Source organism: Arvicola amphibius, chromosome 9, assembly GCF_903992535.2.
Source record: "Arvicola amphibius chromosome 9, mArvAmp1.2, whole genome shotgun sequence".
Lineage (NCBI taxonomy): Eukaryota > Metazoa > Chordata > Mammalia > Rodentia > Cricetidae > Arvicola > Arvicola amphibius.
Window position 1 is genome coordinate 95,072,510 of NC_052055.2, and position 17,630 is coordinate 95,090,139.

Sequence of the window (17,630 nt, forward strand, 5' to 3'; positions counted from 1 at the left end):
GGACCAGTGGGATTTGACAGGTAGATTAAGACTAGGTGGGTCCAATCGATGCAATTCACCCAGTGATGGTTTCAGACTTTCTCTGCGGGGAGGGGCAGGTAAGAACATTCTGTCTGGGAGCTGAAGGATTCTGGGAGCCGAAGGATTCTGGGAGCTGAAGGATTCTGGGAGCCGAAGGATTCTGGGAGCCGAAGGATTCTGGAAGCTGCCTTCTCACAGAATTATCGAAGGGTAAGGACAATGAGGCCTATGGAGAAGAAGACAGCACTATGCCTTTCCCACTTCAACACCTTCTGCCTTCATCATCGCCTTGATTCTTTTTAAACGTTGGGGATAGAATTTAATTTGTTTTATGAACTGCCAAGCCTATTCTATACTGTTTCAGTTAGAGCAGCATTTCTTTGTTTATTAGTTGTATGTTATGTTGAGGTCAATAACCTTTTGGCATATGACTGAACAAGTTATGGGAAGTTGATACGTTGGATACCCTTTTAGCCTAAATGGAAGTCACAGAAATACGACATACTGATCACCGCCTGTGTTCATCTAGTAGATGGGGGTGGGTCTCATGCCATGTCCATGTGACTTTAAACAGAAACAACAGCACTTAAGTCTTAGTGTTCCCCAAACTCTCCTGCACCTGCTTTGTCCCTTACAAAGAGCCCCCTCCTAGTGAGGCTGCCATTGTTTTCCAAGCACTAGACACAGTGTGCACGATTGTGAAAGGAAGGACTTAAATCATTTAGGAACATGAAAAATTAACCAGTTCTCCAAATGGCAATATTACATCATCCACACATTCTATTTTCAGCCTATCATGAACCGCTTAGCAGTTCATGCAAATGTTTTCTGAATTTACTGAGGTTTGGATTGAAAGTCAATACTGCAAAAGGAAGGCCTATGGACGCTAACAAAAGAGCTGTCGGAGATCAAAATATCTTCACTACAAGGACACTAGATGCTTTTTCTTCTTTGGTTGTTTTATGTTTTTGTGAGGCAGGATCTGGCTATGTAGCCAGAGCTGGCTTTGAACTCACAATTCTCTTGCCTTAGGCTTGCTGATGCTGGGACTACAGGGGTGGGCCACCAAGCCAGAAGGGCACCAGATTTCTTGTGTGTGTGTGTGTGGTGTGTGTGTGTTGTGTATTCGTGCATTCTAGTGTGCCCATGCATGTGATGCTTGTGCATAGTGTGTATAGGAGGTCAGGGGACAACTTCCTGACTTTCTGGTGTCATTCCTTAGGGTCCCTTACTGTTATGATTTTTAGATAGGGTCTCTCGGTGGCCTGGAACTCTCCAAATAGGATAGATTAGCTTGCCAGCAAGTCCTAAAAGACCCACCTGTCTCAACCTGCTTAGCACTGCGATTCCAAATCACGACACATTGCTTGGCCCAAAACAAAAACAAAAAGCAAAACAAAGCAAAGCAAAACAAAAAAGGCCCCAAACAAACAACAACAATAACAGCAAAAAAATCATGGGTTCTGAAGGTTGGATAACTAAGATCCTCAAGCGTTCTACTGCTGAGACATTTCCCAAACTTTAGGCACTAGGTTGTTTGTTTTTGTTTCTGTTTTAAACCATGATTAGCTTCATATTTAAGCCCCATATTTTATTAAGGTATGCGTTTGAAGTGTAAAAACTGTTCGTACACTGGGAATGCAGAACTGACTGGGATTCTGACATAGAAAGAGGACAAGATCGTTGTCATTATTAGGATAAAGTTGGCATTAGATTTTTTTTTTTAAGAAAATGAAAAGAACTTTCAAGCTCTGCCTACTGAATTGCTTAATTTGTTTTTTCGAGACAAGGTTTCTCTAGAATTACTTAATTTTGTAGATGGGAAAACAGGGTGCCTTGGCCAAGCTGGGGCTAGTGAGACCCACACGGTGTGACATGCACAGATTAATCAGGAGCTCGGATCACATCTCTGTCTCTTAGGACTGGAAGCTTTCTGGAGGCTATTCTTACGGAAAATGCGGCTTCAGGACATCTCCAAGCTGTTCTGGGAGAAAGCAGGCTAACGGGTGAATAAACCTTTGTGGACTGAAAGAGAAAGTGCGGTTCAAACAGCTCCCTCCAGCAGTTACACTCTGCCTAAGTCGTTTTTCTCAAAAATTCGAGTTCCATTTTTTTTTTAAAGTGTAAATTTCTATCAGTGCGTGGATGGTGTGGGAGGTGGTGCGGGAGTCTTCCTGCGGGACAGTGCTCGGAGCCCGCAGGAGCTGAATGTGTCTCATCTATGATTCCAAAGGCGATCCTGTCTGCTTTCCAGGTCTCTGTGTGACGCTGATTATTTGACCACCTCTTTGGCCATTTTAAGACAGGGATTAAGTCACTAACCACCAGACTGTTTCCCAGGGTTGCTTTCCTCACACTCACGTGCACTTGGCCAGCTGAACCGACTACTGCACTCGTCGGGTTCCGTTATTCACAAGGCTATGCACCTGTGAAACACGAGTCGCCTGTGCCCTGGTACTCGCCCCGGAATTGCCCGACCACGACCAGACATGCACCACCCTCGCGTCTCGACCTCTGGCTTACCTTTTCTTGGGTGGACGCGGTGGCCAGACAGCCCCAGGAACTGGCGTGGACCAGGGAGCGGGCGGTGCCAGCACTCACCCTAGGGACAGGGGATGCTGCGGATGAGCCGCTCTCCCGCCGGTAGGAGAACATTCCACGCGGGGCCGGTGCGGGCCTGGCGCGGGCGGAGCCCCGAGGCCGCAGGTGCGTGTCCTCCTTGTGCGCCGAGGCCGGGAAGCTCTGCTGCCAGATGCTGCCCGAGTCCTCCAGCAGCGCGGGCAGTGCCTCCTCGGTGGACGCGCTGTCCAGCTCCTCGTCTACCTCGTTGGTGACAGCCCAGGACACGGAGCTCACGATCACATAGCCGGCGGCCGGGGACAGCAGGGCGCTACAGCATAGCAGCCAGGACAGGCGGGTCCCTGGACCCACAGGGCGCTCCCCGCTGGACAGCGACATCTTCTCGCAGGCGACGGGCCCTGTGGCGAGGACCGATCGCCTAGTAGCGGCCGGCCAGGGGCGCCCCCCTGCGGCGAAGCGTGCGCCAGAGCCCCTTCTCCTTGCGGTAGGATTGTCAGGTCTGCCTTTATTGCTCTACACCCTGGGGAGAAGAGACGTCTGCTGCAAGACCAGACTCCCGTCAGCTTTGCACACCGCCGCTACCGGACTCAAGAGTCCAGGCGTGCCAGGGCCGGATGGCTTGGTTTTCCGCAGACTGGCACGGATTCCGCAGCCAAAGGGTGGGCGTTCACAACTCCGGCTCAATGCACTCCTCCGCTCGACAGCTGTGAGGCTTCCTCCAAGCTGTTTAACTTCTCTGTGCCACCCCAGGACCATGCCAGCAAGGAGGACATCACCAGGTTCAGTCACTGCACCTTGAGCCCCAGAACCATAAGGCACAATACACCTACATCTTCCTTAACTCTCCCAGTCCGTGGTGCCATGCCAGTAGCAACACAGACTAATAGCACATTTTAAAACATCTGATTCCAGTAAGAAAGAAGTTTAATAGACATCAAAACAACTTAAAATTAATTATTTCTTACCTCTTCTAAAATTATGACATCTAGACTTGGTCCCACTAGGGGACATGCTCTATAGCTTGTATCCCTAAAATGCAAGACTCCTTCTCTAACTAGTCCCAAAAGAAAATAAATTGAAATAGCATTTGCGTTTTTACTACATCATGTCCTCAGTTGCACCCAGCTGCCATACCTCCTCTGCCCCATCCTGCTGCTCCTTCTGGATGCTGGAGCACCCTGCCAGTGTGGGCACAGCTGGCCTCTCCCTTCTACATGGAATCGGTCTTAGTTTCTCTCCCTGGCTGCTGCTCTTTTTCTCTTTCTGCACCCTTCCCTCTGCTTCTGAACGCAGATGTTGTCTTCAGCATCTCCCTGAGACATCTGGTTTCTTCTCGCTGCTCCTCCCGTTGCCTGCTGCTGCTCTCTCCCCAACCTCCCACTTGCACTCCCTCTCATGCCTGGTTCCTGGGAAGATGTGTCCCATAGTTTTGAGAGGCAGGATGGTAAGTCGTTGAAATACCAGCCTCTGCAGTCAGCTGTGATGGCACACACCTGTTATCCCAGCACTTGGGAGGTGTAGGCGGGAGAATCAGAAGTTCAGGGTCATACTTAACTAGAAGGCAAATTTGAGACCAGCCTTGACTGCTTCAGACCCTCTCAAGGTCAAACAGATAAAAGAAACCAACAGCCCCTCCTACTCACATGTGCCTTCCGGAGTAAGAACAATCCAGATTTTGCTCCTCAGGTCCTTATGGTGGGAGAGTGGCATGCCACCTGACACTTTCTGTCTTTGTGTCTTATCTGCAAAATGGGGACAGTTACATCTCCCTCACCAGGTTTTGGATGTCAAGCAGACAGTCTCTAAGTGTCCAGGGAGTGCTGACGGGGAGTGCGAAGTCTTGCTCTGTTTGCTCAGAGGGAAAAGGAAGTCTGTTTCAATCTCAGAAAAGGATACAGAACTAATGTATCAGTCTCGTAGGAGGACCTACCTGCACATGGTGGTCTCAGCCCCTAGTCAGCTTTTCACTGCAGGATCAGCCTACCTTCTCTTTCCGCATGACTAAGCTGGCCAGCTGTGGGGGAGGAGTCCGGCTTGTCCCCCTTGTCTTTATTATTATCTCCAATATCTTTTCCATAATCCCCATCGTGCTTTTGGATTCCTGTATTTTATTGCCCAAAGTAGACCCAAACTCAAAGCAGATGTTAAGACAACCATCATCCAGGACATGGCAAGTGTTGCGTATATGACAGCAGTTTTGTCTTTGGCCTTCAGGGATCTACCAGGCCTGTCACTCAAATTTGAGGAGATAATTTCCCTCATATTTCTTGCTTTCCTGTGGGGTCCGGATCTGTTTGATTAGTCGTGAAAAGCTAGAGACAGTATATTCATCTAGATTCACACACTTTTCCTGTAGACCAATTAGAGTCCTATTCCAGTTGGCAAAGATATGGGTATGGATTGCTTAAATTTATTAATTCTGTGTAAATAACTTTGTTATACGATGTCAAACTGGCATAGACAGCAATTACCCTATCAGAGCAGGAGAGTACCTATTTTCTCCATTCAGATTATTGTCAGATTTTTTAAAAAATTATTTGTTCCATCCAAATCTAGATGAACAATGGTGGTTGAAATTGCTGGGTGTGAGCAAGAATGGCTCACGAAACAAACAATGAAACTCACTTAAAAGATTATTAAGAGAGAGAAAAACATGTGCACAGGCCTGAGGAAGTTGGTGCAGGGAGAAAGAGAGAGAAAGAGGGAGGGAGGGAGGGAGAGGGAGAGAGAGAGAGAGAGAGAGAGAGAGAGAGAGAGTAAAAGAGAGATAGAGAGAGATGTGGGGAAGAGAGGGAGGCAGTAGTTACCTCTTCAGAAGAGGGACGAAAAGAGAGAGCATGGAGCAACATGTATAGCTTTTAAAGGCTGCCTAGAGTATGCGCACAGGGGCTTATGTAGCTGTAGATGCACCACGTGTAGATTACGCGACCATTCTGCACATAGGTCATAGGGCTTGAGGGCCCCGGGTGGCCTGAGCACTTGATGGCGCATGCGCAGCCGTAGAACTCGTCCGTGCTAGCGTTTGGGGTGGCTAGACATTTTGCCAAAGCGCTGGATGATGGAAACCTAACAGTGGTTACTTGTTAATCTGTTTGCTTTAGCTTGATGACCAGTTACATTAGCTGTTTTTCCTTCACTATGACTAAGTTACCTGACATACCCAAATTGAAGGAGGAGCGGTCTCTCTTGGTTCCTAATTTCATAGGGGTCAGCCTATTACTAGTGGGAAGGGCATAAGGAACAGAGAAGGTCATGTCGTGGTGCTTCAGGAAGCAGAGGAAGGGGAATTCCAGTGTGTTCCTGTGTTAGCCTTTTCCTGTTTGTTCCTTCACAGACACACCCAGAGCCAGGCCTCACCAACTTCTAGGCTATTCTAAATCCAGTCAAGTTGACAGTTAAGATCACCTAACGAAACAGGTCGTGTTTCTGTTTAGGGACCGGGATAATGTCCCTTGTGAAATGCCACTTCAGAATGTTGGTTCCCCAGCCCAGCCCCCTCAGGTAAAAGCCACAGCATAAAGCTTTCCATCGGTGTGTAAGAGTTCAGCACTCCGAGCTCCCCCCGTTCTCCCCTTCACACTTTTCTCTCCCCATCTTCCCTTGGCCCAGTCTTGCCCAACCCTCAAGTTCCCAATTTTGCCTGGCGATCGTGTCTACTTCCAATATCCAGGAGGATTACTATATCTTTTTTTGGGAGTTCACCTTCTTATTATCTTCTCAAGGATCCCAAATTTATAGGCTCGATGTCCTTTAATTATGGCTAGAAACCGATTATGAGTGAGTACATCCCATGTTCATCTTTTTGGGTCTGGGTTACCTCACTCAGAATGGTGTTTTCTATTTCCATCCATTTGCCTGCAAAATTCAAGATGTCATTGTTTTTTACCGCTGAGTAGTATTCTAGCATGTATATATTCCACAGTTTCTTCATCCATTCTTCCACTGAAGGGCATCTAGGTTGTTTCCAGGATCTGGCTATTACAAATAATGCTGCTATGAACATAGATGAGCATATGCTTTTGTTGTATGATTGGGCATCTCTTGGGTAGATTCCCAATAGTGGAATTGCTGGGTCCTGGGGTAGGTTGATCCCGAATTTCCTGAGAAACCGCCACACTGCTTTCCAAAGTGGTTGCACAAGTTTGCATTCCCACCAGCAATGGATGAGTGTACCCCTTACCCCACAACCTCTCCAGCAAAGGTTATTATTGGTGTTTTGGATTTTAACCAATCTGACAGGTGTAAGATGATATCTCAAAGTTGTATTGATTTGCATTTCCCTGGTAGCTAGGGAGGTTGAGCATGACCTTAAGTGTCTTTTGGCCATTCGAACTTCTTCTATAGGAAGGGTGGATATGGGAGCAGGGAAGCATATATCTTAATTTAAGGAGCTACCTGAGGGTTGTCAAGAGACTTGACCCTAGAGGGGTTCCCAGGTTTCCAGGGAGACGCCCCCAGTTAGTTCGTTGGGCAGCTGAGGAGAGGGAGCCTGAAAAGGCCAGTTCCTATAGCCATACTGATGAATTTCTTGCATATCACCATAGAACCTCCACCTGACGATAGATGAAGAAAATGACAGAGCCCCACATTGGAGCACCGGACTGAGCTCCCAAGGTCCTGATGAGGAGCAGAAGGAGAGAGAACATGAGAAAGAAAGTCAGGACCGTGAGGGAACCTCCATCTGGCGACAGATGGGGACAGTGACTGAGCCCCACATTGGAGCACTGGACTGAGCTCCCAAGGTCCTGATGAGGAGCAGAAGGAGCGAGAACATGAGGGAGAAAGTCAGGAACGAGAGGGGTGCGTTCACTCATGGAGACAGTGGAACAGAACTAATGGGAGATCACCAACTCCAGTTGGAATGGGACTGATGGATCATGCGACCAAACCCGTCTCTCTGAATGTGGCCAACAGCAGGGGCTGACTGAGAAGCAAAGGACAATGGCTCTGGGCTCTGATTCTTCTGCATGGACGGGCTCTGTGGGAGCCTTCTCAGCTTGGTCGATCACCTTCCTGGACCTGGGGGGAGTTGGGAGGACCTTGGTCTTAGCATAGAGTGGGGAACCCTGATGGCTCCTTGGCCTTGAGAGGGAGGGAGGGGAGGTATGGGTGGAGGGGAGGGGAGGGAAGGGGGAGAAGGAGGGGAGGGAAGGGGGAGGAGGAGGGGAGGGAGGGGGAAGGAGGAGGGAAGGAGATGGAAATTTTTAAATATAAAAAAAATAAACCATGAGAAGAAAAAAAAAAGAGTTCAGCACTGCATTGTCGATGCTATGTGCCTTGCTGCACGGGGATCTGTAGAACGTTTGCATCTTGCCTGGAATAGCAATGTCCCACTTCCTTTGCTTGGCCTTTGGCAGTCACTGCTCTGCCTTCTGTTTTGACAAGTTTGACCATTTTCATACCTCAGACAAACTGGATCCTGTAGAATTTGTCCTATGACTGGCTCATTTCCTTCAACACGATGTTCTCAAGGTTCATCCATGTTGAAACATCCCACAAGTTTCTCTCTTTTCAAGACTAATATTCTGCTTTTTGGGGGGTACCGATTTCTTTATCTACCTGTCCGTCAGTGAGCATTTAGGTTGTTTTCATCTGGGTGGCTATTATGAGCTATTCTTCAATGAACTCAGGGATATGGATATATGTTGGGAGCATTGTCTGTTCTCTCCGATAAATACTCTCTAGTGGGATTAATGAGTATTATGGTGGTTTTATTTAAAGTTTTTTTTTTTTTTGAGGCAAGGTCTCTCTGCATAGCCCTGACTGTTTTAATTTCTTTTTTCCATTTTTTTCCATTAAATAGTCATAATATATAAAGTATACGCAGGTTCTTTGCTCATTTAAAAACCAGGTTGTTTTTTTTTTCCCATTGTTGAATCAAAGGGGTCCCTTATGTATTGTAGATGTTAAGACTGTGCCCTGGTTTGTTTTCTGTTGATGTGATTAAGCACTTTGACAAAAAAACAACTTGAGGGTGTGCTAGTTTGGTTTCTCTTGCTGTGATTTAACACTGAACAAAAGCAGCTTAAGGAAGAAAGGGTTGATTTCATCTTAAAACTCCCAGGTCACAATCTATTACCAAGGGAAGCTAAGGCAGGAGCGGAGGCAGAAACTAAAGCAGAGCTCATGGAGAAAGCAGTTTGTTGTACTGCTGCCAGGCTCACGTTCAGATATCTCTCTTACACAATTCAGAACCACCTGGCTAGGGGTGGCACCGCCCACTGTGGGCGGGCCTTAGCCTATCAATTAGCAATCAAGAAAATGCCCCATAGATGTGCCCACAAGCCAATTTGATGGTGGCAAGCTTTCAGTTGAGGGTCCTTTTTCCTCAGGTGTCTCCAGTTGGTGGCAAACTAGCAATATTAACTAGCACAGGGGAGGAAAGGGTTTATTTCAACGAGTAAGTTATGGACTGATATTGAAGGAACTCGAGGCAGGAACTGAAGCAGAAACCACGGAGGATCTCTGCTTGCTGACTCATCCCCCAACTCACGCCCAGCTAGCTGGTTTGTATAACCCAGGAGCATCTAGCTAGCTATGGCAGCAGCTGCCATGGGCTGGGCCCTCCCACATCAATCATACTCCCACATCAATCATAAATCCAGATGGCCTCTTACATACATGGCCACAGGCCAATTTGTCTGAAGCAATTCTTTCTTTGAGATTCCTTCTTCCCAGGTGGCTTTAACTTGTGTCAAGTTGACAGTCAGAATGAGCCGGTACGCACCTTGTCAGATATGTCTGTTATTCATAGCTATCTTCTCATTTTGTAGTTTGCTTTTTATTCTGCCGATGCATCTGCCATTCACTGCATTTGGTGCTTTTTAATTTGACGCAGCCCCACTTGCCTGGTTTGCTCTTATTGCCTGCAGGTTTGGTGCCATTTCCAAAACATCCTTGTTGGAATCAACCTGAGACGCTTTCCCCCTGTGTTCTCCTCTGCGTGTTTCACCTGGATTTCATGTCTGAGTCTTCGGTCCATTTTGAGTTAATTTTGTTTGTGGTTAAGATCAAGGTATGCAGACATGCAATTTTTAAAAGAGAACACATTTGTAGACAAGACTATCCTCTCCCCATTGTGTAGTTTTGGTGAATTTGCTGAAGATTGGTTGACACATGTGAGCACCTGTGTCAAAACCAAACTTTTTGTTATGTTTTTGTTTTTCTTTGAGACAGTTTCTCTGTGTAGCCTTGGCAGTCCTGGATCTTATTCTGTAGACCAGGCTGGCTCAGGCTGGCCTCAAACTCACACAGATCCGCCTGCCTCTGCCTTCCTAGTGCTGGAGTTAAAGGCATGCACCACCACTGCCCGGCATACAAAACTAATTTTTTTTCTCTTCTCTTTGTGTTTATTTCTACTCCAATCTTTTAATTTCCTTCTTTCTGCTAATTGTGGACTTAATTTATTGGTAATTTGCTACAGTGTAAACTTGGGTTATTTGCTTGCTGGTTTGTTTGTTTGTTGAGATAGTGTTTCAACGTGTAGCCCAGGCTGGCCTTGAACTCACAGTACGCCCCCTACCTTGAGTGCTGGGATTGCAAGCACACAGCACCACACCTGATCTCCTTCTTTCTAAATGTAGGCATCCGAAGCTGCAAATTTCCTTTGTTACTACTTTTTCTGTGCCCTGTAAATTTGGGTGGGTGTCCTGGGGTTGTTTATTGTTTTGTTTTGTTTTTTGACAGCTTGACACAAGCTAGAGCTATCTGCGAAGAGGAATCTCAGGTGAGAAAATGCCTCCAATCAGACTGACCTGTAGGCAAACTGTAGTGCATATTCTTAATTAATGACTGATGCACACGGGCCGGCCCATGATGGGGTGGTGCTCCCCCCAGGCAGGTGGTCCTGGGAAGTTACAAAAGCAGGCTGAATAAGACACAGGGAACGAGCCAGTAAGCAGCCCTCCTCCATGGTCAGCCCTTCATGATGGACTGCAGTGTAAGATGAAATGAGCCTCTCACCCTGCCTGCCCAGCCTCCACCCAAGTTGCTTTTGGTCAGTGTTTATCACAGCAACAGAAATCTGATGAAGACAGTGTGTTATGCTTACTTTTCATTGTTTCAAAGTGTTTTCTAAATTGTCTTTAGGTTTCTTCTTTGACCCATTGGTTGTTCAAGGGTGTATGATTTTCACATATTTTCAAATTTTCTTTCCTGGCTTTTGATTTCTAGTTTCATGACATTATGACCAAAAGGTACTTGGTATAATTTCAATCTTCTGGATTTCTGTGTTATTTTTCTTCCTTTATTTCATATATGTGTGTGCTGTGTTTACATTATTCCCCTTGCTCCCTCCACCTCCTCCTTCATCTGCCCCTCTTCTTGTCACAGTCTTGGCCTCCTTTTCTTAATATTATTGTTTTACACGCACACACACACACACACACACTAATAAATAAATGCAACCTGCTTAGTCCACTCAGCATTGCTCATATATATGTATTAGACTTGACAACTTGGTACTGAAAAACCAATTAGGGGGCTCATCCCTGGGGAAGACTGATTCCCTCTCGGCCGCCATTTAATTGCCTGTACCTCTTCATCGAGGTCAGTCTTGTGAATGTTCCTATCTTGTCTTTATGGAAAGACAATGCATTGTGGAGGAGATTTTGTGTTTGCTTGGGAAAAGCATACGTTCTATTACTGGTAGGTGGAATGTTCTGGAATTTTCTATGTAGACCAGGCTGGCCCCGAACTCACAGAGGTCTACTTGCCTCTTCCTCCCGAGTGCTAGGATTAAAAGCATGTGTCAGCACACCTGGTTTATTTATTCATCTTTGAGACAGTGCCTCATGTTAGCCCAACCTGGCCTCAAGCTTGCAGTGTAGCTGAGGATGATCCTGACTTCCTGAGTGTTGGGATATAGGCATGGGCCAATATGTGAAGTTTTATAAGTTTCTGGGGATCAAACCCAGAACTTCATGCGTGCCCTGAAAGCTATACTCCCAGTCTAGACTGGTATTTTAATTTTAAACATTTATTATTATTTCTATCATTGTGTGTGTATGCGCGTGTGCGTGTGTGCGTGTGTGTGTGTGTGTGTGTGTGTGTGTGTGTAGCAGGTGATGTAGGTGAGTATGGGTGTGCACATGCTATGGTGAACATGTGGAAGTCATAGGACAGAATCCAGGTTTTCTTCTTCCACCATGGGATCTGGGGGATCAAAATCATGTCCTTGGGCTTACACAACAAGTGCTCTTCGCTGTTGCTGAGCCATCTTGCTGTCCCCAAAGTCACACTTTACATTGAAATCTACCATGTTTGTGTTGGTGTTTTTTTCATCTCTCTTCAAGTATTTGTTTTGCTTCTTGTCCTGTTGAGGATGGTACCCAGGGCTTTCTGTGCTAAGCATGCACTATCACTAAAGCCTTGCTACATGCTTTCTCATACTTCATACCTGATATCCAGGTGTCTCAGTGTTAAGTGCATATGTGTTTAAATGTTTTCATATATTCCTGGTGTATACTCACTTTTATGTGGCTTGCTAAAACACCATGACCAAATCCATTTTCGAAATAAAGAGTTTATTTTGGCTTATAGTCTGGAAGAACAAGCATCCATTATGGCAGAGGGCGTGACAGTTAATAGCAAGCAGGGCGGCAGGAGCAGGAAGCTTGGATATCACATCTTTAAGCATACACAGGGAGCAGAGACAGAGACCTGGAAGTGGACCAGGTCATGAACTCTCAAAGCTCCATCCCAGTGATGTATTTTCTCCAGCAGGGTAGCACCGAACCTCCTGAGCTTGTGAGGGACTTCTTCAAATCACCACACATGCTAGCTGATCCTTTCAACATGACAGAATGTCTTTCTTTGTACCGTCTCAGCTGTCGACCCTAAGTCTATTTTGTCTTGTATAAATTTGAGGACTCCTGTCTCCTTTTGCCACCACTGGCCCAGGGCATCTGTCTCCGTTTCTCTACAAGTCTGTGCACGTCCTGAAGTCTAAAGCCACCCTGTGCGGACAGTATAGTTTGATTTTACCCTGTAAGCATTTACTTATTCAGTGTCTTCCCACTGGACAGTGTAAACCAATTACATTTAAAGTGTGTTCTGATGGGGAAGGACTTTGGTTGCTTTCAGTCCTGTAGCTTCTGTCACCCTTTCCCTCTCTTGTCTTTTGTGTTTCATTGATTGTTTCCCCATCAGGACCGACATACTTTGATTCTTTTTCTTTTTTCTTTTTTTTTTTTGGTTTTTTCGAGACAGGGTTTCCCTGTAGTTTCTAGAGCCTGTCCTGGAGCTAGCTCTTGTAGACCAGGCTGGCCTCGAACTCAGAGATCCACCTGCCTCTGCCTCCCGAGTGCTGGGATTAAAGGCGTGCGCCACCACCGCCCGGCCCATACTTTGATTCTTTTCACACTTTCCTTTGTAGGCCAATCCATTTCAAACTAATGATAACTTTGCTTTCATGGTACATACAAATCTTACTCTTTTGTGTCCTCTTACCTTATTTAATTAATGTCACACATTACATCTTGTTGTATTGTATAGACATATACATATAGTTATGGTTATTTGTTCTTGTCATTTGATTTCTTTTTCTTTTCTTTCTTTTTTGGTTTGTTTGTTTGCTTTTGTTTTTTGAGACACGGTTTCTCTGTGTACCTTTGGAACCTGGCCTGAAACTCACTTTGTAGACCAGGTTGGCCTCAAACTCATAGAGATCTGCCTGCCTCTGCTTCACAAGTGTTGGGATTAAAGGCGTGAGCCACCACTATCCAGTTTTAATTTCTTTCTAAAAAGATTTATTATTATTTTGTTTGTGCCTTTGGGAGTTTACATAAACCATGTGTGTTCAGGTGCCTGTAGAGGCCAGAAGAGGATATCATATTCCTCTGGAAAGGTTACAGGCACTTGTCAGTTGCTTGCTGTGGATGCTGGGAACTGAACTCAGTTCATCTGCAAAGAGCAGCAAGTATTCTTAACAACCAAGTCATTTGTCCATGTTCTCATTTTAACTTCTATAACAGAATTAAATGTGATTTTTGCACTATACCAATATCATAATATTTATAGCTGTCTCTGTGATTACCTTAGTATTTTAGTCACTGTTCTATTGATCTGAAGAGACACCATGACCACGGGTACTCTTATGAAAGAAAACATTTAACTAGGGCTGGCTTACAGTTTTAGAGGTTTAGTCCAATATCATCATGGCAGGGAGCATGGTGGCATGCAAGTAGACAGGCATGCAAGCAGACATGGTTTGAAGACAAGCTGAGGGGTATATATTCAGATCTACAGGCAGCAGGAAGAGAGTCACTGTTCCTGGCTTGAACTTTTGAAACCCAAAGCCCACCCCAACTTTCTCTAACAATGCTGCACCTCCAAATCCTTTGCCATTCCCTAAGGACCAAATCTATGGGCCTATGGGAGCCATTCCTATTTAAACCACCACACTTAGTCACCAAGCTTTACACTTCCATCTGCTTTCCTGTGATTGTCCAGAGTCTTTGTTTGAACACAAAGAACTCACGTTAGCATTTCTTGTAATCTGGCATAGTGGTGACACCGTCTTTTGCTTTATCTTAGAAAATCTTCTTTCTCCTTTATTTTTGAAGGGCAGTTTTCCAGAAGTGGTATCCTTCTGCATTTTTATCCCTATTATTCTGAATATAATCCCTCTTCCTCCTGACCTGGGATATTGCCTGAGAATCTTCCGATAGTTCTATGGGGATAGTTCTCCCCATATGTGATGAATCGTTTTGTATTTAATTCAGTTGATTTTGCTGCTGCCAAAATTCTTTGTTTTTTGACAGTTCAACTGTAATGTGTCCTTGAGTGAGCTTCTTTAGGTTCATGTGGTCAGAGTCCATTGGGCATCTTAAAGTGGGATGTTCCTTCCTTCCCCAGATTTGGGGTGTCTACAGCTATCATTTAAGTAAGCTTTGCACATATTACATTTTATCTTTTCTTCCTGGGGTCACTACAGTGCACTTACTATTGCCTCTTATGGTGTCAAATGAGTCACCGTCTCTTTTTTTTCTTGTCATTTATTTGTCTTTTGTTCATCTTGGTTTGTCTTCAAGTATGCCTATTATTTCACGTTCTTGATAAAGTCTGATGTTGAACTTCTCTGGTAATTTTTTTTTCAATTTAGTAACTATGCTTTCAGCTCTAAATATTCTGATTTTTTTTCTATCTTTTTGTTGATACAGGGTTATTTGATGATATTGTTTCTTTTGCAATTTTTAATTACATAGAAATTGTATTACATAGGTATATTAAAATATTTACTATTATAGTTGCATATTACATATCTGATAATAGACATATGGATACTACATATCTGATAACAGACTTACATCCATAATATGCAAAGATCATTTGTAATTCAATAACAGAATTCTTCCCAAGGAAATAAGCAAATGGCCACCAAGTACATGAGAAGGTACTCAGCATTAGTCCTTAGAGAAATGCATTTTGAATGGTGAGGTGGCTCGACTTTCCTTCCCTAGGATGGCTGCAATCAAGCAGGCAGGGCATGCATGTGAGGAGCATGCAGATAAATTGGATTCTTCATATATTGCTGATGGTTGTATAAAATAGTGCAGCCACTAGGAAATCAGATCGGTGGTTCCCCTAAAGGTTAGACACAGATGTTACCATCTGAGCCATGGTACTGCTGAGCATATATTGAAGACAAAACTGCCGCACGATTGTTTACAGAAGCATTACACATCACAGCCCGACCTGGAAGCCACTCATGACCACCGTGGAATACCTACAATGCACTAGATCCATACAGTGGGATGTATTTGTCAGTGCATGGCTGTCAGAGGCTGGAAGCAAAGAAGGAACAATTGCCAGCGCATTTGAGTCTCTTTTCAGGGAAATGAAAATGTTCTAAAATTAGATCATGGTGGTAGCAATCTATTTAAATGTTTTAAAATCCATTGATTGCACGTGTTCAGTAGGAGAATTTTATTGACTATAAGTTATGTTTCAAATTTTTGCTTAAAAACTGCCCTGGTGTAAACAAAAACAACAAAACAAAAAACCTGCTGTGGTACAAATCTCGGCAAGACTTCCAGGACAGCCATCCCTTCCTGTCATCTGCACAGTGGCTTTCCATGTCTCTTCTGGAGCAGAGGAAGAGGTGGCTTACATCCGATTCTCCTGTCCTAAGTAAGACATGCAGGATGTTTCACCAGAGTATGCAGTGGGGCGACTTTTAGACTTCACACCCTGGTTGGTTCTAACATTTGGACAATTGTCCTGTTTATCCTGAATCATCAAATCTGAAACCCAGGTTTGCCTGAATTGGAGGAATCAGATGCCCTCTCTTCCTTCAGCTGCTTTAATTAATTCCCCTGTTATGGTTTCTATCACCCAGCGCTTTGGCAAAATGTCTAGCCACCCCAAACGCTGGTACTTCCAGGTTCCAGGGCTGGACAGGAGCCATCAAGCACTCAGGCAATTTACATAACCAACCGTGAAGCATGGTCATGTGATCTACGCATGCCATAGCTACAGCTACATGTAAGCCCCTGTGCACATGCACTAAGCAGCCTTTAAAAAGCTGGACACACCCGCTCCCCGTTCTCTCTCAGCTCCAGCTTCCTCAGGCCTGTGCACATGTCTTTCTCTGTCTTAATAAACTCTTAAAGTGGGTTTTGTTGTGTAGTTTGTGATCTGTTTTTGCTCGTGCCCGGTAATTTCACCCTACTTAATCTCTGGATTTTTCTGTCATCTCAATTTAAGACTTTAAAGAAAAAAATTTTGGTGTGTGTGCGTGCATGCGTGCGCATTGATACATGCACACACACACACACACTAATATTAGATATCACAGTGTGCCACGTAAGCTAGGTGTCTTAGGCCTAGAGTTTTCATTTACTGGGGATTGGATGCAGGCCCTTTTATGTATAGGACAATAGCTCAACCACTGGGCTAGTTCTCCCTTAGAAAACAATACTGAGTTGAAATCCAGGAATTGCTTTAAATTCATGGCTACTGACTCCAAGGGTGGCCCCAGACTACAAGGCAGGGCTACCCACCATTTCACTCTCCCTCCCCTTCTAGAATCCGACCTTTCTTTACCTTCCTCACATCCCGGAGATGGCTCTGCTCCAGTTCCTCCAGGCAGCCTCCTGTGGTATTTTAACTCTTAGGACCGGGTAAGTTATCCTGCTTTGTTTATTGATTCAGTGACTACCTCCCCTACCTGGCACACAAGCTTCGTTGTACCAGAGTCTTATTTATTCATGGTACCTAGGAAGAGAATAAATCTATGACAGATACTTAATTTTGGAACATATTGCTATACATTTTAAATCAAATATCCCTTCCTGGGAAATCTGTCTGCTGCCAGAATGTTAGTGGGCTTCTAACTTATCATCATGAGGGAAAAATTTATGTTCCAAGATGTCTGTGGGTGTAGCTATTATTACCCCAGTGAGAGATGTGATATGCTCCTCTTTCTGTAAGCTCCGCATTGGCAAACAGTGGTATGCCTTGGGGAGATTCCTCTCTGTGCAGGGTCTCATCATTATCCCTACTTCCAATGATTGTTCCAGAAAGTACTGCCGCTAGCGTGCATTCCTGGGGGGCTTGTAGTTTTGCTTCATCGTGAGTTCAGGACCTCACAGCGGTGACAAGGAGTCTGCAGAAACTCTGGGTCTTCTCTCTTGTCTGTATTCTGGAGTCACGGTTCATGCTGCCCTAACAAGACGATTGGGGGAAATGTCTAGACAAGAGTTGAAATGAGTTGAAGTCCACAAGGTGTGGCCATTCCAGAGGTTAGACAACCCCCATGCCCATATCTGTTATTGCCACTTTGTCTCTGGCTCTGGGCTCAGCAATATGCTCACTTAGGCCAATGGCACAGGTATAAAACTAAGGTACTGTGCTTGTGTGTTTTCTTCTCTGCTCGCCTCAGAGCTCCCTCTGTTAGAATATGCACAGGCTAGCTTGCTAGAAGCTCCCTAGGGGATAATCAAGCCATCCCAGCCAAGGCTATCCTAGCCCAGTCAGCCCCCAGCAAGCCTGTGAGATCCACAGCTGAGATCCAAGTGTGCTTTAGA

The 17,630-nt window shown here is 45.1% G+C and overlaps 1 protein-coding gene across 1 annotated transcript in view; it reads right to left on the reverse strand.

The window, feature by feature from the left end:
- The window catches only part of Creg2 (cellular repressor of E1A stimulated genes 2), a 32,005-nt gene extending 29,026 nt beyond the window's left edge, over positions 1-2,979 (reverse strand). The window contains exon 1 of the mRNA XM_038341209.1: positions 2,545-2,979. Coding sequence (XP_038197137.1) covers positions 2,545-2,979 — 435 coding nt within the window. The remainder of the gene's footprint in view (positions 1-2,544) is intronic.
- Positions 2,980-17,630: the final 14,651 nt, after the last annotated feature.